Source organism: Falco peregrinus, chromosome 8 (assembly GCF_023634155.1).
Source record: "Falco peregrinus isolate bFalPer1 chromosome 8, bFalPer1.pri, whole genome shotgun sequence".
Taxonomy (NCBI): domain Eukaryota; kingdom Metazoa; phylum Chordata; class Aves; order Falconiformes; family Falconidae; genus Falco; species Falco peregrinus.
In genome coordinates, this window is record NC_073728.1 from 21,493,038 (window position 1) to 21,514,624 (window position 21,587).

The 21,587-nt window shown below is 52.4% G+C and overlaps 1 protein-coding gene across 2 annotated transcripts in view; it reads right to left on the minus strand.

Moving 5' to 3' along the window:
- The window catches only part of GAD1 (glutamate decarboxylase 1), a 41,222-nt gene extending 23,120 nt beyond the window's left edge, over positions 1-18,102 (minus strand). Inside the window, exons 1-7 of one of the 2 annotated variants that reach the window (XM_055813094.1) lie at positions 18,086-18,102; positions 16,515-16,592; positions 11,076-11,222; positions 9,175-9,237; positions 4,163-4,321; positions 3,200-3,442; positions 592-682 (exon numbers count right to left, since the gene is read on the minus strand). In XM_055813094.1, the coding sequence (XP_055669069.1) occupies positions 592-682; positions 3,200-3,442; positions 4,163-4,321; positions 9,175-9,237; positions 11,076-11,145 (626 nt within the window). In that variant the 5' untranslated portion in view covers positions 11,146-11,222; positions 16,515-16,592; positions 18,086-18,102. Of the gene's footprint in view, positions 1-591; positions 683-3,199; positions 3,443-4,162; positions 4,322-9,174; positions 9,238-11,075; positions 11,223-12,505; positions 12,889-16,514; positions 16,593-18,085 lie in introns of those variants that run through there. The other variant, XM_055813093.1, reaches the window with a different exon arrangement.
- Positions 18,103-21,587: the final 3,485 nt, after the last annotated feature.

Below are 21,587 nucleotides of genomic sequence, written 5' to 3' on the forward strand. Positions count from 1 at the left end.
TAGATGTAAAATTTTACTTTTTTCTACTTCCATTTATTTATTTAAACACAACTTTAATGAATTACTAATTCCTTCATTATCATCAAATTCATTTTCAATGTTATGTTTTTAACCACCCTGAAGCCACCCAGAAGCCACTTTTTACCAGCACCTGAACAGGAGCAGGTGATGCCCTAACCCTGCTGCCTCTGGAGTTAACAGGAGAAAAGACAATAAACTTCTACGGTTTGTATTCTAGTGTTCATATATGGATAGAGGCATAATTATTCAATCTAGAACCAAAGCTTAAAAAAAAAAAAAAACCACACAAAAACACAATCGGTCAAAGTTAAAGGAGAGTGATCCAAGAGAAGAAAAATAATTTCAGGTTATTTTGTTGGAGTCATCGTGTCTTAATTAGCTCTGGGGTATTTGCATTTCTATTTGGCAGAAATGCCAAACTGTTCAGCTTTACTTAACCGTTCTCACTGCACTGCCGCCACACCAAGGAAGACATGAGGAGCTAAAGACCTTCATTTAAAGCCGGACCCTACACAGGGCTGGGCCAGCGCCCCCTGCCCCGCCGGGCGGCCCCTACCGCACTCCGCTTACATGTTGGTGTTAGCGGTGGATGTCAGCCACTCCCCCGCCAGGCCGATGATGTCCAGCCCTGTGGACAGCTGGTTGAAAAAGCGAGGATGACCTGGAAATAGAATTGAGAGCAACTCAGCACCGCTCCGGTGGCACCGCTCCGGTGTCGGTCCCACCCGCCCCAGCGCCCCGGAACGGCCCGCGCTAAGCGGCGCCCACCGCTGCCTGCTTCGGAGCCTGAAAACCCGCCTTGGAGGGAGCTCCTGTATGCAATCACCGGCCTTTACACGAACAGGGAAAGCCTCGAAAGCCTCAGCGCCGGCTGAGCCTTAAAACACCTCCGGCACGTGGGCTGGGGCTAGCCCACCCCCAGAGGCCCTCCGCGGGGCGGGGGGCGGCGGCCGAGGGGGGAGCTCGCCAGGGACCTCCTGCAGGGCGGGGACATCTGCACCTGCGGGGACAGGAGAGGGGGCTCACCCCCGGGAGCGGGGCTGCGGGTGGGGGCAGCCCGGGGGTGCTGGGCGGGCAGTGCTCCCTGCCGCGGGATCCCCGGCAGCCCCCGGCGCGGGCGTTCTCCCCGCGTGGTTGCAGAGGGTTCACCTCATACACAAGGGCTTTGCCCTCAGGCCGCAGTCGATCGTATTCCTGTGCTTCTGCTAAAGTTCCTTTAACAACTTCACAAGCCGGACTATCGGGGTCTGCTTTTTCTGGCACCGAGAGAGGAAATTCCCAACAAACGATGAGGGGCTTCGAGGGGAGGGGGAGGTGGCGCCGCTTAGCCCTTATCTCTGCCCTCCCGGGAAAGGACACGCTGGAAATACACCGGGAGCACAGACAGCCCGAGCGGGGGCTTCAGCGCTCGACGCCCGGAGCGACCCTGTCACGTCGCATTTGGCTCAACGCGGGGGACATCAGCATCTTCTGACATAAATAAATGCGGTTCTGCTCCGAGCGGTGTCAGCGGGCAGCTTTTGGAGGCGTGACTCGCCGGCGCGGCCGCGTCCCGCAACGGGCAGAGCCGGCGGCTGCCGCGGACACGGGCGGGCTGCTCCCGGCGGGGGCGGGCGGTTGGGGCTGCGGCCCGGAGCCCCAAGGCTCAGCCGTTCGCTTGGCCGGCCAGTGCCGCCCCGCCGCGCAGTTGTAACAGTCATTCCGCTGACCTCCAGCAGCTGTCAGAGAGCCTGCGGGTTCCTGAGGCTGGGCTGCCGGTGCAGCCCCGCTGGCTTTGGAGGGAGCTTCGCCTGGAGAGGGAACGTGGGACCTGGGGACCCGGGAAGCCAGGGCATGTGTCCTGGGTCGCCACAGGGTCCGAGCAGCTCTTCTTTAAAGCCGCACCCGGTACTGCTTCGAACAGAGCTGGTGTCTTATCGGATACCTCTCAGCTCCCGGGGACAGGTCCTGCCGGTCCCGCAAAAGCTCCGGGGGAGGTCGAGGTGAGGGGAAGAGCTTGCTCGACATCCCGGCTCAGTGCATAGTGGAATGCCGGTGCAGGCCCACAACCACAGTGCCTCCCGCTTTGCTGCTGGCCACCTGTTCCACAGCCCACGGGGCCGGGAGTGAAATACACTCCCTTTTGATTAAGGGCACAAAAAATAAAAATATGCCCCAACACTCTTGAATAAATCAAGCCACCGTGTAAATGGGAAAAGACAGGAAACTAACTGCCACATTTATTGTCAAGATCTTGTTCCTTGAATGCACTGCGCTGGGTTTTCACAGCTGCATGACTAAACAGAGCAGAAACTTGCGCCCCATCCTTAGGAGCTATTGCTCGCAGCTGCCTAGCCAGAGACTGGCGAGAGCATCCCTCCAGACCTCCAGCAGCTTCAGCTCCGCGGGGAGGCCCCTGCCCCCCCCCCCCACCTGCCCCGCCGTGCCGAGCCGAAGGGGGCAACTCGCCAGGCAGCGTTTAGCAGCCCTGAAACGCTGGCAAGACTGGGGAGAGAAGACACGGCCCCTGCTCCCTTACTGTTCCAGTTCCTGACCTGCTTGGATAAGTACAGCAGGCAGGGCTTGTGGCCAGCCAGCTTTCTGCTGATACAGATGTAAAACGTTCCAGGCCAAAACAGCCTGAAAGAGAACAGACTTTGCTCTGGAGCCTGGCTACAGCTCACCCGGTAAAAGGAGCGATTATAAACGGGCATTGCTATCCGATTCGGAGGGACCTGGAGAGGCAGGGCTCTTGGCTAATGGACTGAAATCCACAGGGTTCCTCTACTGATGATTCCTAGGATTTCAGTCTCTTTTTCATTAAACGTCTGGTGAACATAAAGAAGAAAAACTGCAAATTCAGTGTCATTTATGCCCTCATTTACCTAATGATATTGCTCCCGGGGGATACCTACAGCTCGCATTTCATCAAGTGAAAGAGATTACGTCTTAAAAACTTGTTTCTGGGCGCTGCAAACAGCACTGAGCCCGCCCCGCCAGGGACGGATGCCACATCAGTAACGGAAGCTTCTGAGCAGAGACACTTCCAACGCCCGCAGCCGCGGAGCTGAGCCACCAGGGAGGCAGGGCAGGGGCCGTAGGCTGACCTCCGTGGGCCTGAGCCGGCTCCCTTCACCTTCACCGGCGGCCAGAGAAAAGCCCCATGAGAGACCCTCCAGAGTCGCATACGGGAACCTACCTGTCCTCACTCCGTATTTCAGTGTGTCCCGACAGTCCACCAGGATCTGCTCCAGGGACTCGGGGTTGTCCGAGAGCTCCAGGTTAAAGCCCTCCATGCCCTCCAGGAGCTGGTGCGGGTGGTGGAAGTCCAGCACTTTGGTGGACCTGTCAAACGTCTTCCTCACGTAGTTGAGGAGGATGTCCACGACCTCCAGCAGGAACTGCATGGTCTGCTCCTCGCCATTCTTGGCGGGCAGCAAATCTGCGAGGCAAACCAGCTGTCAGCGCTTTCTTTGGGAGCGAGAGGTGAGCCGCGGCCCCGGCGCAGCCTGGCTGTAGCGGGGCAGGCGCCCAGCCCCGGGCCGCCCCGCTCGCTGCCGAGCGAAACCCGCCGCGGCCGCCGGGGGTCCCGGTCCCTCTCGCCCGGTGGGGAACGGCGAGCCCAGGTCTCCCACGGGAACAGCAGGGCCACCGCCGGGGCAGCCCGGCCAGCAGGACGCGCTGCAGCGCCAGCGGTGTGCGGGGGCCCTCCCCTCCCGCAGGCCACAGGCACCCTAAACCGCACCCGCCCTCTCCTGCAGCGCTCCCCTCCCCTGCCCCACAGAGATGGAGTTCCCATCCTCACCTTCCTCGTCAATGGCCCCGTACCAGCGACCACAGACCGGTTCATTGCTATTTTACGGAGGAGGAAATAAAACAGAAAATTCCTGTGCTCCCGGAGGCTGGACCTGGAGTGACCCCGGAGGAGCGGCTGGGGCTGAGCTGCAGAGGGTCAGCCCTAAGTACGGAAAACTGCATTTCGGGAAACCTGTGCACATCGCCAGTGGGGCTCTCAGCAAACACACACGCTCACAAAGCTTCCTTCAAAAACAGCCAAGCAAAAGCACAGTCTGAACGTGGCCGCCCTTCCAAGGGAGGCGAGGGCAGACTACAAAGGGATGTGGCCGAGCTGGAGCAAGCAGAAGCTGTAAAGAGCATTTACCTCTGGCATACAAATTGGAGAAGTCTGTCTCGGTGCGCCGGAACCTGGATCCCTTCTCGCTGTTCTCGCATGTCAGCAGGCTCTTGGAGGACTGCCTTTCCTTCAGGGAGCTAACGATCCGGCCCTTGTCTTCCAGGCTGTTGGTCCTTTGCAGGAACCCTACATTGTTATTGCAAGGTGCACAGGTCAGAGTTTTCTCACTTCCCAACATGTTTAGAAATATCTAAAGCTGCTCTCCAGCCAACAGTTCAAAGCAGTGTTGGCTCTGGATTTGACTAATGAGGTCAGGAATAAGAGTATTTATGGGGATTATTTGCCTCCAGGAGGGAGAGCTCAAAATGCCATCAACTGCAAAAATGCAGCCATGCAAAAAACAAATTTTCATCATTTAGTGCAGTGGTAAATTCTTATTAAGTCGATCAGACAGATTCCACTTCAGTAATCAGCCAGTGGAAGAGAGTTCAGGATGAGTCAATGCTATTTCAGCCTGCAGGCAAAGTTTATGGACCTAGCAGACAGGGGCAATGATGTATGATTAAAATCAGGGCCACTTTCAGTTCTCCTCGTGGTGCTCTCACGCACAAAAGGCATGAGAACGAGCAGCCACTCTGGAGCAGCCGTCCCAGGAGCGCCAGAGCTCCGAGGATACCAGTAGTGCCCACCAACCCTGCTTTCCTGTCATCAGTACATACCAGCATGTGTCTGGGAGATGCAGATTTTCCACCTGGAAAGATGCTTCGATACTAACACTAATCATCCCCAGGGGTCTCAAGGAGCTCTGCTCTCACCGGAGACGCAGCCCTGCAGCCAGGACCCGATCACAACCGCTGCTATGTGCAGCAGCAACAATAACCCACACACACCCCAAGAATTACAGAGGTGGGCACCACGCAGGGCCCGTGGCGAGTAAGTGAGCCCATCTACTTTAACAAGGCAGGGAGAACAATTGATTTTCAGGATTTGATCCATTAAATCCATGCCCACTAAAACATGCGTAGTGTTGGGCTTTTCGTTATTAACGAAGGCATCGGATTTTAACCTCCCAGGCTGCAAAGAGCACGCCTGTGTGTTTGGAGGAGACAGTGCCGCAGCGCCGGCCTCCTTTTGCCTTTCTTTTGTTTTAAAGCAAGTAACAATTGAAACCAACGCTTGTCACGGCCAGGGATATCCGCCAGAGAGGAAGACTTGGCAAGGAGGAAAACCAACGCCGACCCTTTGCTCACCCGCGTCCTCCGACACCGCTTCCCTCCGGCGCCCTCCGCTCTCCGGCCGTGAGTCCCCGCTCTCCGGACTCCCGGACCCCCGACAGCAAACCGGGAGTGCGGCTCCTGCCGCTGGGCGCCCACTGCCGGCCTGCCCGGGCCCCCTGCAGCCTGGGCAGGCCCCGGGGGCCCATCGCCGTGCGGAGAGGAGGGAGCGACGCAGAGCCTCTGGGCCAGTGACTCCCGGCGCGGTACCCGTGCCCCAGACCCGGCCGCCAGCCTGACAGCCCCGTAAGAGCTACCCAAAATGGAGCCCCCAGCCTGCAGCCGCTTCTGCACCAGTCGGGCCCCCAGACCAGTCTCCAAGAGGGCGGTTCGCAGGCAGGTTTGTCGAGCCCATCCTTTCAGTGAACACGTTTTGCCTTTTAACGTTGATCTACTAATCAGTTTCTTTCCATTATATTCTTAGGAATACGAATTATATGAGAAATTTAAAAAATATTTAAGGGAAACTCTCTTCGTGCATAATTTAGGGGTAGCCGTCCAGGAACACTGCCTTTTTTTTTTTTTCCAGTTTTAGTTTTGGTGTCGTTACTTTTAACGATTCTTGCTGCAGTGACCAGCTCCTGCAACAGCTAGTGCTGTCTCCCGCTCACGAGGTGGAGCAACTGATACTGGGGCAGGTGCCGTCTAGACTAAATTCCGGCGCGATCCTCTTTCCCCAGATCCTGTGGCTTCATTTCGCTTTATCTTCTTTCTTCTAGGCTCTCGGTGGCGATGCTCAGCGGGAAGAGTTACGTGACAAGAGACGTCTGCAAGAGCAGCGGCCCCCCTGGAGCCGTGTCCCCATCCCCCGCCCCACGACGGGCGGAGATACACAAACAAACAACAAAGCCCGAAGGGAGGAACCTGCTGCCGCCCGGCACCGGCTCCTTCGGCCGCGGAACGCACCGTGCGCCCCGGTCCCTCGCCCACGGCGACCTGTGACGGTCCTGCCGGGCCCCGTAGGTGGGGAAGCCCAGCAGGGCAGCGGCCGCCCCCCGCTCCGGGGCTTCAGGGCCCTCCCCAGCCCCGCTCGCGGGAGGGCGAGGGACGCTCCCCGGCGCCCACCCGCGTCCCGGGATGCGGGGAGGCGCGGCAGCCTGCCCTCCCGGGCTCCTTCCACGCCGAGGGGAAGCGCAGGACTGCAGCAAATCTTCCATCCGTATCCCATGCGAAAAGCAAAGCGGCGTAGGAGAGATCCAGCGAGCAGCGGCGCGTGAAATAGCGTCCGCGCTGCTTCTCCCGCAGCGGCGGAGAGCGCAGCCTTTCCCCGCAGCAAGCAAGTGCCTCCCCGACAGGTATTTTCATCGATGCGCTTTTAGAGACCGGGTTTTTAAAAGCCGAGTGAGACCAGACTGGCGCCGGAGTCCCTCGGTCCCCATCGTGGCCACAAACCCGGCGTGATTTCACATCAGGCTTCGCACAAGGCAGGCGTGTGACCCCCCGCGGGGACCGCAGCTCCCGAGGCAGGGACAGACCTGCCGGGTCCCGGCCCGTGGCCGCCGGTCGACGCCGTCGGTGGTGGCTGCAGGAGACCCTGGTTCCCTCCACGGCAGGGGGTCTCAGCACCGCCTACGTGGCTCGGCAGCATCAATCCCCCTGACCCCGGAGACAAACTGATGTTTCTGAGTTACACGGCTCCTTGTGAAAGCCCACTCTCCGGCGCTGCTCCTGGGCGGGGGATCATCAGCTGGCCGGGGCCAAACAGCTGAAGACGCACCTGAGCAATTTTACTACGTCGAGTATTTCCGCTGATGCCGAGCAAATGTTAGCAGGATCGGTCCCAGCAGCAATAATAATTGCCGAGGTGGGAGTGAAAGGTGTGGCATGCGACTCCAGACACAGGGGGAGATCTGCCCGTACTTCGCCTGTGTGACAGTTCATTAAACCCCTTTAAAATATGTTCTCTTTTTTAAAGTGAGTATGTGCAGAGACGAAGAGCGGGGGGTGGCAGCGGCAGGGCTCTTTTCAGACGGTGCCTTTCAACCAGAAAGGAAAGGAGCTAATCCTTAAATCGGTCAGTTGTTTGAGAAGAAATTAAATACATCTTGGATATGTAATTACTGAAAACGTCAAACACATAATATACAACATAGGTGGAAGAACCGACTCGTTCACGACCTGCCTTTTCTCTCAGCTCAATTCTTATTTAAAGTTTGCATTCAAAACAATTCCGCGGCGCCTGGTTTACTATCGCTTTGTGACAGCACAGTATTTAGGGTCCGAAGTGACGTTTTGTGAAAGGTAAGGATAAGGGGGATATCTTATGTACTAGTCAAACGTCAACTTGTTTGGCATGTTTAACCAAGATTCTTGGCAACATCAGCACTTCATGCTATATATTTACCGAAGGCAACCTTCCCTCTCTGTCTTTGTGCGGGTGCTAGATTCGAGTGGGAGGGCTCACACGAGCAAGAAGAGTGGTCGCCATCGAATCCGATTATTCCTAATCACCATCACTATTCAGGCTATATTTTCCGTATGAAACAGAAAAGAGCCAGAAAAGGAAAATCGAGCACCGAACCTGAGCCAAAACTACATCAGCCCCGCTTGTTCTGAGCTCCCTTCACAAACCCTCCACTACACTCTCTTTTGCCTTTCTCAAATCCAAAATGGTGGGATCTTTAATTTTCAGTGTATTTGATCTCACCGAGAGACGCTGCGACGTCCCTCTGTAACCCTGGTAGTCTAGCAACACGGAGCAAGCCTAACGGTGCGTTACTTTATCAGTTCTGCTTGCCGGGCTAAATTAAAATGATGATGAAAAAGCCCATCGCTCCAGCCACTGAAGGGACTGGTAGGGAAACGGTCCATTAAACTCAGATCAGGAGCTATTTATAGAACTAAGCGACTACTCGTTAATGTCGCCTGCGGGTACCAATGAATTCTCTAATAGACACAGGGCTAAACATTCACACCCTGATTCTTTTCCAGTCCAAACTTCCAGGTGACAAAACGTTTAGTGAATGAGCTTCGACTCGGGCAAGTAGGGCAAGAGGTTTAAAAATATCGTTGCTTTGACAAAAGGCCTGTTTCTCCCGAGACATAATTTCCCATCCCCCAAAAAAGCAGTAGCCGGGGGAAATGGGACATGATTTCAATTCATAAGGGGCACGGGCTAGGCTGAACGATTCTCCCCGTCAGAAAATGAAGATTTGACTGTCTCCAAAAGCGAAGGCACCACTGAGAAATCTGGAGAAGGAAGACAGCTTGTTATCTGCAAATGAATCTCTTGCTATAACGTTGTGATCTGATTGTGCATTTGTTTTCCTTCCTGCATTTCATGTGCCTGCGCGCTGACTGGCTGCCAGCGCTATCTTACCAGCGCAGCAAGCTGACGAATTGCTCTTTAATAAGGCTCTCGTTAATCTTTTTCCCCCAGGAGATCCGTATTTTCTAGTCAGATAAGGTTGAAAAATTTCAGACAGGGAGAGGCGGCCAACCCCCCCGCCCGTTCCTCCTCACCGCCGGCCTCCCCGGCGGGCCCTGCGCTCCCCCCGCCGGGGGCGGCCAGCGCCTGCACGCCCCCGGTTATGGCAAGAGATGCAGCGGGGCCCGCGGCCGCCGCAAGCCACGGGAGGGCCGGCGGCGGGGCCGGGGCCGCCGTGCAGCCGGCAGGGGGCGCCCGAGGCCGCCGGCAGGGGGCGCCCAGGGCCGGGGCCGCTGGCCCGGCCCTGCTCCCGCGCGCCCCTCGGGCTCGGTGAGGCATGGCGCGCCGCCAAGCGCGGCCGTGTGGGGTGCCGTTCGGCGGGGCGCGGCCGGACTTACCGCAGATCTTCAGCCCGATCTTCCTGGTGCACCCGTGAGCCACGCCACACCACGAGTCGTAAGCTGGAAGAGAGGGCAGAGTGGTTCCGTTGGGGCGGCGGACCCGGCCGTCCGTCCCCTCGGGCCCCCCGCGCAGCCCCACGCCGGGAGCGACAGCGGCTTCCCGAGCCCCGCGGCGCCGGAGCGTGCCGGGCGCGGGGCAGCTGAGGCTCGGGTGACAGCGAGGTGACGCGCTGGCCCGCCGAGAGGAGGGGGAAAGCGCCTCGGGACCCGAACGTCTAATAATTTACTGGCGGGGCTCCAGGGAAGTGGCAGCTTAAAATAAAGTGGTGTGAAATGGGGTCACCGAAGACTTCGGGAATTAATTGGGTGAAAAATAGTATTTGACTAGATGACCAGACCTGCATGACCGAGCCTCGCCCGCACTGACGAGCCTGCGACAGCTGCACTAGGGACGCTCCCGGCCCGGTCCCCGCCCCGGAGCATCGCTGTGCGCCCCGCGGCCCGGCCCGGCCCATTCTGTGGCGGCCCCGGGCCCGGCAGCCCTTGGCCAGCCGGCCCTGCACGCCCGAGGGCACGCCGGGAGCGACCGCACCGACGGAGGGGGCAGGCTCCTTCCCAGCCGCTGTGAGCCGCGGCCATCGGCCCCAGTGGAGCTCGGGGAAAACGGGGAGCCAAGTCCGGGGCTTAGACGCTCGGGGCACCGGCCTCGGCTCAGAGCGCAGCCGAGCCCCGCCGGCCCATTGCCGGCGGCAGCCGCAGGGCCGGCAGCGGCCACGGGGGACCCCCTGGCCGGTGACCGCATGTGTGTGTGCGGGGGAGGGGGGAAGGCGGCAGAGGCGCTGGGACGGGGGCGGTTCACCCGGCGAGGAGGGCAGCGGCCGGGCCCCCGAGGAGGGCGAAGCGGGGGGAGCGCCCAGGCGCTCCCGGCCAGGCGGAGGAGCTCCGGGCGGGCGAGGCGGGTGCTGCTGTCAGAGGTCATCTCATTTTTAGCTGCGTGGCCGGTTAATTCGATTTCTGCATGTGACACCTCAGCCAAAGGCAGCCGTGCCTGTCACCCCCGCCTGGAACAAGACCCGGGGCTGCCGTTCGCCCCCTCCCCCGTTCCTTCTACTTGCAGAATAATGACAATAACGGCTTCGATGTTCGTGCCTTGTAGCCCTTTCAGGGTAAAAGCTATTCCCCGCTTTGCTGTGCCTGACAACCTTTCATTTCTTACTGCTGCCCGCTCTTTGTCTCTGATGCGTTACAGCATCGAGCCTCTTATAAATTTATTTTCAGTTAAGCGACGGTCTGAAGTGCCTGGCAGGGCTATAAACTGATTCTCTATCCACCTGCAGCAGCCTCTGCTTCCCACTCACACCTCAATAACTCAAGGCGAATTCAGAGCAATTAGGAATGTAAGGCTTTGAAAAGCTACAATTAGCATCCAAATTTCGCTTGATTACAGGCTTCAGCGTAGGCTGAAAGGAAGCTGCAGCATTAGCATTTATAAAATGTAAGGGGGGGGCGGGGGCCGACACATCCGCTTTAAGCCACTGGTGTACTTCGCCCTTTAACTGATTCATTTTCTCCACACCCCTTACAACATCCCGATTTTTTGGCTATCTGGGGGTTCGATTTATTGTCTAAATCCCTCAAATGTGGCTGGAAGATAAAGACGGCGCTGGCCGCCGAGGTGGGCTTCCCCCCCGCCCCCCCAGCGTTTTGTTCGCCACGAACCAACCTCTCCCGCTCCCACCAGAAAGATGGTTTCTTTGTGTAGACCACTTTCCGCACCTTGCTTAATGGCGCGGAACAGGGCTACATGGATTTACCGTTTCGTTTCGAAATCGGTCTTTCCACGCCTAGGTGGAGAAAACCTCCAAAACACTTTAAACGAGGAAAATAATAAAACCTACCTGTGGGCCGTAAATTAGTTGGGGTGGGGTCCGGAGCGTCGTTGGAGGACGAGGGAGCGGAGGAAGCCATCCCTTCAGAAAAGCTCCTGTCCCCGGAGCCCGGCTTTTCTCCGATATTCCTCTGAGGGCTGGGCAGCAAGGAATTTGCTGGAAGGAAGAAAAGGCGGTTTTAGTGGTCCGGCCTCCTGGAGAACCGCACAGGAGTCCCGTCCGGAGGCCGGCAGGCTGCAGCCCGGCATGAGCGGCGGCGGTCCCGGGGCGGCGGCGGGGTGTGCAGCGGCCGGGCAGGCGGGGGCGGCCGCGCCGGGGCCGCGGGGCCAGGCGCAAGCGGCGCGCCAGGAAAATGCCTCGACAGGCTGAAGCGCAAAATCGTCCCTTCGCTGGATACCGAGGCGCTACCCCCGCGCCTGAATGACGGATTTAGCGGAGCGTGAAGTCTATCGCAATTTTATCGGTGGCCGCTGAGCAGGACAATTATGCGGCTCGCGTCAAATGGCAACCAACATGCAAAGCGGGCTTCGAAATTACTAGCCCAAACGACCTACAGTCCCAAACGGAGCCCGTCTGTGCGTTGTCATCCGAGCCCCAAACACACGCCAGACTAAGCGTTCAGTAAAGACCGACAGACGAACCCCGCCACCACAAAGCTGCATTTTGCCCAGGTCCGAGGACAGGCACCACACGTGTATTTGCACGCACACGTTTCAGCCAAGCGGGACCAGTACGTGCTCCGGCGCTAAGCAGCGCTCTCCCGTGCCCGCGCTTGCTTTAGCGGCACAAATGGCAGGAGAAGGCATGTCTGTCTGGGGAAGGAAGGTGCTGACCAGCCCTCGCTCCTCGCCAGATGTTCGGCTCTTTCCTGGCGGACACGGTGCTCCGATAACCAATACAGGGTCGCTGATCGAGAATTGCCGGGTCAGTGCCCCGCTCGTCTCTTTGTCCCCACGGCTACCTGTGATTTATTTTTTTCCCCTTGTAAAGAAAATGAAGGTCGCGGTAACGAACGAACGCTTTCTTTGTTAGCGGCTTTTTCCGAGTCGGTAGCTACCGATTCATTTCTACTGATGGGCGGATTTACGCCCGCGTGTAAACGCAACGGATCAATGATTTCAATGGAGAACAGGTATATCACTTTTTAAAAAGGAAAGAGAAAACAACCATAAAGCAGAAGAGATTCTCTAGGCAATGCCTGGAAGTGAAGTAACAGGTTAACACAATGTCTAAGGCGCTGGCTGTCTCAAAATACCCGTTATCCCTCTATAGGTACGACAGCGACCAAAGCCGATTTTGGGGGGGGGGACGGGGGGTGGACGGACGGACACGGACGGACGGACGGACGGACGGGGGACACAGAAGGACACACGACTCCAGATCCTGAAAGAGGTTCCCGAAGGTTTGAAAAAATAGGATGCTGGTTAGAGGAGACTTACCGAGGGGGCGAGCGGACACTCTTACTGCCGGAGTCCAGGCAGGCAGGGCGACTTCAGCCTGGGAGCGACCCGCCGCTTATAAACTCTGCCAGAAACGACGTCGGAATATCAATCGCGCCGCGGAATTTAATGCGAGATGACCTTTTTTTCCAGAAGTGCTCGGATTTGCTTTTTCAAAAGCGTGAATCGCCGGTTGATCTGCTTCGACGCAGGCATGAGTCACAGGGCTGCCGCCACCCCCTCCGCGCCGCTCCTCACGGGGGCTGGGGACAGCTGGGGCGGCCGGCTGGGGCGGGGAGGGGCGGCCCACCCGGCCCCGGTTGCCGCCGCCGGTCTGCTTCGCCCCGGGGCGGCGGGTCTGGCACCCGCGGCGGATGGGGCTGCCCAGCAGCGGAGGGGGCGGCACCCCCAGTCAGGGGTTTCTGCCCTGCACGTCTCTCGTTGAGTGCCTTGGGCGGACGGCGCCGGAGGCTTTCCCTAGCCAGCACCGGCTGGCCCCGAGGTCGCCGGCTGTGCGAACGGGCGGCACGGCGCCGTACACACAGGCGCACCAGGTCCAACTCCCGCTCCGGCCGGCCCCGCGGCCCCGGCACTCCCCTGCGCGCCACGAATGAGCCGGGCGGGGTCCGCGTGAACAGTGGCTTAGCAAAGCCCCCCCACAACCCCGCAGCCCCTGCCGAGGCTGGCCGTGCCCCACTGGCTCGCCCCGGCGGCCCCGCTGCCGGCACCGCCCGCCGCCCCGCTCTCCGCCAGAGGGTGGCAGAGGCCCAGGCACCGCCGCGGGAACACCGGCGTTCTTGCCCCTTGCCCTCGGCGTTGCCGTTAGATTACGGGTTTATAGCAGACGTCTTTTTGCTTAAAACAAGAACCGCTCAGACAACATCTTTTTTTTGTAACCCCGACAACCCCGAATCTGTGCTTCTCCGTCCCACACCCCAAACGTGCCTCGCCAGAATTCGCGGTGCTGGCCGCGGTGCTACATTTCGGCATGTCGCGGAAGCCACGCAGATGCCTAAACCGAACCCTTCTCACAAAGATGGCACGTAAGGGGGCTGGGAGGAATCTGCAATGAGACGGGAGGAGGGGAAACTGCCCGATGGAGCCAGAGAATTTCATCCCGTGCGGGGGGTGCTGGGCAGCGCAACGAGCAGCAGGGACGTGTCCTTGAAGGACTCGAGGGAAGAGCAAAAACTTACAAGCCTTTGTTCGAAAGGAGACCGGCCGACTAACAGCATTAAGTGACCAAGACGATTGCTTTGTCGAGCACACTTACTGTCCAGGAACTGGACACGTAACGAAAACACCGACAGCGCCAAAGCCAGCTTTTAAACATAGTTTTAAAGGTATTCACAGTCCTTGCTGACACGACCTTTTTCTGTCTATTCCCGGCTATCGTTTTAAAGGCGGTTTCAACTGATTGAGCAGGTTGCTTGATGCAGACCATGACAAATAATGCAACTGTAGCTAATTGTCTTTATAAACGTAAACAAACAGTCACTGGAAATCGTGGCAGGATTGCAGTGTAAAGAGTCAACGGAAGATCATGTAAAGAACTCCCAAGCCAGTCGTCACTGCAAGGCACGACCCAGCTGGGTGTGTGCCCGGCAGGCACACGCCGTGTGCGCTCACACCTTCGCTTCTGGCCCTCCAGAAGCGCGTCTGGAGCAGACAGACAAGTCTTAACAGAAACATTTACATCCTGGGAGGAGCTGGGGCCCGTCAGGGGCAGGGGCCAGGCACTGGGGACCAGCGGGCTTTGCCGCCGCACGCTGGAAATAAGAGGCGTTCTGGCACCTCGATGCCCGCGGCGGCTCCCGCCCCCCCGCGCCCTGCCCGGGCCCCGCCGCTCGGCTCAGCACCGCGGACAGCGCCCGCCCCGTCCCGTAGGCCCGGCAAGGTCAGCGGGCGGCGCCACAGGGCCCCAGGCGGGGGTGCGACCGCCGCCCCCGCGCGGGCAGGAAAAGGCCGACACAACCCCCCCGAGCCCGGCGCCGCTCCCCCGCCCCGCGTCCCCTCTAGGTGGTGCTGTATCTCAAGCCCGCACCCTCAGCGCAGCCGGCTCGCACAGAGCCCGCCCGCGGGCGGCTGCGGCTGCTCGCAGCCCCTGCTGACGAGGGTCCCCTCGCCCGGGCCCCGGCGGCGGCAGGAGCGGGAGGCAGCAAGCTCCGGGGCTCCGCGGGTCCTCCCCTCGCTGTCCCCCCGCTCATCTAGAGCGCGGCTGTGCACGGCGTCAGGAAACGCTGGGTGACCCTCACTTGCAACGGAGCCCTGAAAAATGCGACCCAGAGCCGAACCGCTCCAGCTGTGGAGGCTTCATTCGGCACCCGCCACGCCAACGGAGACCTTTGAAACACCCCTGCCAGGCGCACACGGCCAGGCGGGCCACGCAGAGGTACCACTTTCGGTGGGAGTGCAAAGCCCCCTCCCCGCAACGCTGCGCTGCCCGAGCCCTCTGCTCGGCCCCTCTTTGCCGTTTTCCCTGTCCATCCATTAGTCCCTTCCCTGTGGCTACTGCTCGAGTGCACGGCAGGCACAGGTTACCGAGACTCTCTTTGCAGGTTGGAGTTCCAGAACACTTGGGGTTTTGCTTTGAACACAGACGTTTACTGAAGATGTGAAACACACAGGAAAAACCACTGACCCACAGCAGCAGCAGGGAGCGCGATGCAGATGTACAATTCCCTTAGCTGAAGCTCGTAAGCAGCGCATCGGTTAGAACTCATTTACAAAAGCCAGACCACGGGGTATCTTTTAAGTTCATCTCCATCCATTAACTGGACATGCTCAAATACAAATCTTGAGTACCCTGGGTAAACACGGGAATGGAAGTGATGCAATAAATATCTTTAGCAACAAAGACCAGTCAATGATTATACAGTGTTTATAACTGTGGGCGTATAAAAAATATCTGTTGATCAGAGGAAAATTTTTTTAGTATTAGTATTGCAGCCTGTGGGTTTGAAGAGTCATTGTGGTGCCTCCTGCCTATACTGTAAGGAGGTCACAGTATAACTACATGCCCATGGAAAAAACAAATAGAGGAAAGGCACTCTGCCATTGTGTTTCTTGTTTCTTCATATTCTGAACTATATGTTCATATATAACATATGTTATATATGCATTTAGTTGCAGGCAGGGCAGTAAATTGGCCTTCTGGTGATTATTATGATTGTGGTTTTTTTCCTCCCTGAGTGTTCTCTCTCTGTTGCCTTTTAATTGCCATTTTGTTTGGATTGTGAATATTTTAACTGATTGGATCAGGCATGCTCTTTCCCTAAAAATGTATACAACAGTATGTACACTGAACATCTGTGATGTTCCCGAAATCATGGGTTTGTATCTTTGCAGCCTGTGAGGAGTTGTTGTGGTTTTTTTTTTTAAATCACACAGTTATAATAACTTGTAATCCAGTACATTATTACAAAATATATTCATTGCATCAGGTATCTATTACTTTTCCCACCATTTCTGGTATGTAATTATGTATCATTTACGTGTATCTTTTCTAGAATTGAATAATTTAAATGATAAATTTCCTTAACTCTTGACAAAGAAAAAGTGGAAAACTGTTCAAAACTAAGTATTTCAGAACTTCCCTGACTACCACCTGTAGTGCTGAAGAGTACAGATATAAATTACTGTGTATCTGTAACCAAGTGAAAATGCCAAAAAAAATCCCAAACCCAAACCAACAACAAACTATTGCTGTAATTATTTGGCCCTGTCCAGAAAATTCTACAAATGGAAATTTGGTGAAGACTATGGATTTATGCTCCTATTTGACAGATAACTTTTGCTGTTCTACAGCACTTTATAAAAACATATTGAAGGTGAGCGATATGTTTGCTTTGGCTTTTATGATCAGTCACTAATGTACCCAACTGTCCCATATTTAAGGATCATGTCCATCACCCAAATTTCAAAGATGAGCTGCCAGCTAGAACATTCAGCACTACTGTGATGAAGGGCATTTAGAAAAGTCTCATCTGAAGCACATTGTTTTACTTACTTTGTGGCTTCTTTTTTCAGGATGTCCCCTTCCTGATCCATGCTGGCATATGTTGCTGTCCGTTTTGATCTGCTTCATCTGAAAAACATCCCAAAGAACAACCCACATCCTTAAACAATAGCAGCAGCGAATCCCAACTCTCGATACCCCCAAGCAAACATGGAAGCAAGCAAAGAACACCCTTACTTCCAAACCATAATGAAATAAAACCCAACAGAAAATCTTATTTATCTAGATGGATCAAACAAAATCACTCAGGTTGGGGAACTGTGATAGTAGCATGAAGGAATAACAGAAATGATCGTACATTCAGTAAGTTGGCTCTCTACCACTTTTAGGGAATTACAACTTTTTACTCTGTTTGAAACAAAATTTATTCCCTGCCTCCCCCAATAACCCTGTAGAGCCAAGACAGCTAATGCCTGGATTTCCCCCTTGTGATATGTTGTTATAATTGTTACATGTCTCACTGAATTGTATCTTTTTATCCCATAGGAGGGCATCAGTTTACAATGAGAACATTCAAATGCTTTTGCAGGAGATGATGTGGTTTGGCTCTCCCATCTCAGAATGAATTTGGAGAGCTGGACTCTGGGATTTTTTAATACATAATTTATTTAAATTAAGCATATTTCATAAATAATCCTCAGGAAACAAGAAACATGTGCTTCTCTGCTACTTTTAAAAAATACTTCCCAAATCATAACTCAGTCTCATACAGGCTTTCCCACATCTCTAAAGTTTTCAGGATCATTACAGTTATGAGCTTATCTAGGCTTTTGCTCCATTTTATTCTTTTTTCTTTCCCCTCTTTTCTCTGTGGTTAAGTCAGGTTCTGCCTTGATGAGTCTGTCAGTTGACTGTTCACAGTCATCAGTACTATTGAAATAGTAGGCCTTCTGCAGCACCATACCTGAAACCCTTTACCCTTCTGGTTTCTTTTTAGCTACAATATTACAGAAATAAAATTAAACCTTACTTTTTGGAAAAGTTTTAAGTGCACCTGATTGAAATGCAAGTGGTTTAAGCAGAAAAACAATACCTACATTTTATAACAAGGTGCAAACATAGCACAAAAGCACAAATAGGATGATATGAACAGCTACAAAAATGGACAATTGGCACACTATACTCTGAGGAGTTAGATACTGAGTTTTTCCACCTGAAAAAATAGATGGGGAGGCAAGAAAAATCTTCTTTCCCTCTGTTTGACTGAGTAGTTCATATTCCCTAATCTGAGTGGATTTCATTAGCACTCTCACAATAAACAGATACACCTATTTTGAGGTAACAGAGGATTGTGTGAGCTTCAAGCAAAGCCATCAGCTGTTACACAAGTGTCTCTCTTCAGCATTAGTATGGAAGACTGTGAGAGCATTGAGGGTGAATATTAAGGAGAAAACACTTTCCCCAGGTCAAAAGACAGGTAATTCAAACTGAAGACATCAGCTCCCAGGCAGTATATCAGATTAGTGTTGTCATGTTACAGACATATATTCAGATCTATTTATGTAAGAAATTCCTGTCCTCTACTTTGGCCTGTCAAAACTTCCTTGCAAGCCCACGCTTACCTAACGCTCTTGACTCCTCTTGCTGGTGTTTTGATAGCTGTACCAGAAGATGATGACCACAGGAAAAGAGCAGAGCCGCTGGTCATCTGGGGCGGTGTTAGCAACTCAGCACTAGAACAATAGACACAACATAGCCATGTTATCTTTAACAGTTCGAATTCAGCCCCAACAAAGCTGTTTAAAGCTTATCCACATCAGATAAAGAGGAGCACTGCTCTGAACAATGAATCAAACGTAACCTCTCTCTTATTAATTTTAAGCAATGCTTAATGTTTGCAAGGGTTTAAAGGAAATGTCTGGGAAGGGGTTCAAGAGAGCACAGTGGGTAGTGCTCTAGTTTTTGACAGTCCTGTTCTCTACAGCAGAGGTAACATGGCTACTTGCACTCCTCTCTGGCTACAATGAGAGAACACCAACCTAGGACTTCGCTCCTCAGCATTCTCCTACCAGCCATCTTTTCTCTTCAGAGATTAATAATATCTTTTAAACAGAAGTCTGAACTAAAGTGCACTGAAGGCAAGGTGAGCTAGCAAAAATTCTGAAAGATTTTTTTTGACAAGATATTCAGGCTCATGCTATTCATGCCATACAGAAAAGCTTAGAGATGTAGTTCCACTGGCCTCTTCCTTCAGAGAAGATTCTGTACAAAGGTTTTAGGGGTCTGAAGACTGCAAAAAGACCAACACGTAGCTTTTCTAGGATGTAAGAGTGTCCAGAATTTCCCCCTTGAGTATCTGAAATATTAGACTTGGAATCTGGCTTGCATATTGGTGTAGATTAGCTCTCAATGCCTTCAGATATTAGCATGTCTACTGCTTGCTAGAAGCAGGCTGTATAAAGCACTGCAACAGATTGCAGCCTGTAGTAAGCAAGACAGGTATGACTGCATTCTTGTTACTGCTTTATCATGTTAAAATAAATACTGTATTTATTTGCAAGTGAATAGGCTCTTCTTCAAGACACATACATCATAGAACCTAGGTGAGTGAAGGATAACTGCCAAGAGTTTTAAGAAATTCTTGTTCAAGTAAAGGCATTACAGACTGATCTGCTACTTTCAAATGTTTGTTGGTCAACAGGCAGTCTGAAAATGCATATTTTAAACCAAAAACCCCACAAAAGATGCAAAATCCTTTCAGAAAGTATTTGACAAATTTCAGCCACTCAAAAGTGTTTACTCATGAGGCTTAAAACCCCCCACATTCAGCAGAGTGAAAATCAGTTTTATGATTTACAGTTATAACTGCAATAAGAAATAAGATCCAATATATTTCATTAAATACTTAATTTCCTTAAAAATGTAGGTAAAGACAAACTTTTTTTTTTTAAAAAAAGCCTACTTCCCAGACAGGCCTGAGAATCCCTGAAAAGCATCATTAAAAGCCTTCAACACCTTCAGCTGAAGGGTTAACAATCCATTTACTGTGCTTTGCATATTCAGTTTTAGTTATTCATAACAAACTCTATCATTATCGGAGTTGCTAGGTTGATCCTCCCTACAGGTTCCTAATTTTGATTAACCAGACAGAATTAGTTTCAGTAAAACTTCAGAGCCCTTCAGAGAGAGACCCTTTATATTAGTCCATTTGTCTTTGCTTATGCTTTTCTGTCCAATTTCTCAGTAATGGTATGTGCGCTAGTCTCATTTATGGACACTGTATGAAGATAACAAAATAGCTGTGGCAATCATTCCAACTTCAGAGCAACTTAAGCACTCCCCATTCCCAGAGGGCCACTGAGTGCTGTGACGTGTACCTCATTTTTTTTAATGGACATGGGACTGTGAAAGCAGATGACACACCCGTTTTGAAAGCAGTTTGATAAAACCCCCACAATTATCTTTCTCTTTCATTTTGCAGTAATTCTCTACAAGAAACATGAAGAGTAAGGATATGCTGGTAATGACAGGGACTCCAGGAATGACCTCAGATGCCACTGAGATACAGAGACATTGTACCTTGTACCAAGATGGTACAAGTACTGGAGAACTGCAAAGGCACCTCTGCAACACAGGAAGATCTCTTCAAGTAAAATAACTTTTCTCAAAATCCGTGGTTTCATGTTCTTTATGCTGCTGGGGTTAAACAAAGAAACAGACACTGCAAAGCTAAGCCCTGTTAAAAGTCACAAGTATTTGATAATCATCTTCTCTGTCATGTTCACCCAAACAGATCTGCATCAGGAATTACTGAAAGAAAACCAACACAACACAGAGATACCACAGCAGCTAAAGACATAAGAAACCAATGGAAGTTTCCGTATATAAGCATATCTATCTAAGCCTGAGAATATTAACCAATCCCAAGATTTATAAACTTGGATAGTCTCACTATTACTTCAGCACTTATTTTTCATATGAAAAAGAACATGTAAAGCATTTATGCAACAACATTTAGACACAACATTGGTAAACAGTTTTTTCTCACACTGAGGTAAAAGGAAAATATACCCTTAAAATTACAGCATGAAATGGCTGCTATATAGTCTGAAACATTAATGTCAGGTCTTCTAATTTCTGTAGTGAAAACCAGTACTAAACTTTAGTGTACTCATGAGTTTAATAAAGTATGTTTATTGTATCTTTTCTTCTGCCTACCTCAGAACAGCATGTTAGCTATGTTTGGTTTTCATTACTTGACTTTACTGAATTTGGTTACACTCAGTCCAATTCATCATCCCCATACAACTTAAGGTTTTGTACAATTACATTCTTACTATTTTGAAAAAATACATTGTAAATACAGTAAAAGCTGGCTACAAGCCTTACCTGCAGTAGCACAGCTTAATCAAAGCATTTTTTCATCATTTTAAAGCAAGAAATTGCATTATCTCTCGAGTTAGATGCATACCTTTTCACAGGCATGCCAGCCAGTTTACATCCAAAGTTTTAAAAACATTTAACTTATTATCGATTTCTTTCAGCATTGTAATATGGTTCGCTTAGTCCTCACCATGTGGACGCCAACTGATCTGAGGTAGTACATATGGCAGACATCCCATATAGATGCCTGCATTAAAAATGGTAGAAGATATTAGAACAAAATGTAAACCATCTTGAGCTTATATATCCAATCTATTCTGGAGATATTCTACTAAGAGGGAATTTTCCTGTCAAGAGCATATCTGAATAATTTTTAAGTTTTAATGGCAGTCCAGAAAAATCAGCATATTTATAAAGTATGAAGAATGACTCCCAGTGCATGATTTTCCCCTGTCATTTTTGAAAGCATGAATACAAATTCATTTAGGTCTTGATCAAATTGTTTTATCTTAGAAAAATCTCCAAATTAAAAAAGAAGCAATAGGAACTTAATTATGTGGATACTAAAACAAATATTAGTAATTCAGGAACCACAGCCTCAAAGAGGTTGATAATTTTCATTCCTTTCAATTTAAGTGAGAAGGGAGGTGCTCCACTTCTCTCTGGAAAGCAGCTGGCTTACTTATTTTTATCTACTTCTAGAAACTAAATTTTTGTTCTTTCTACAGCCTAGCTGTGGCC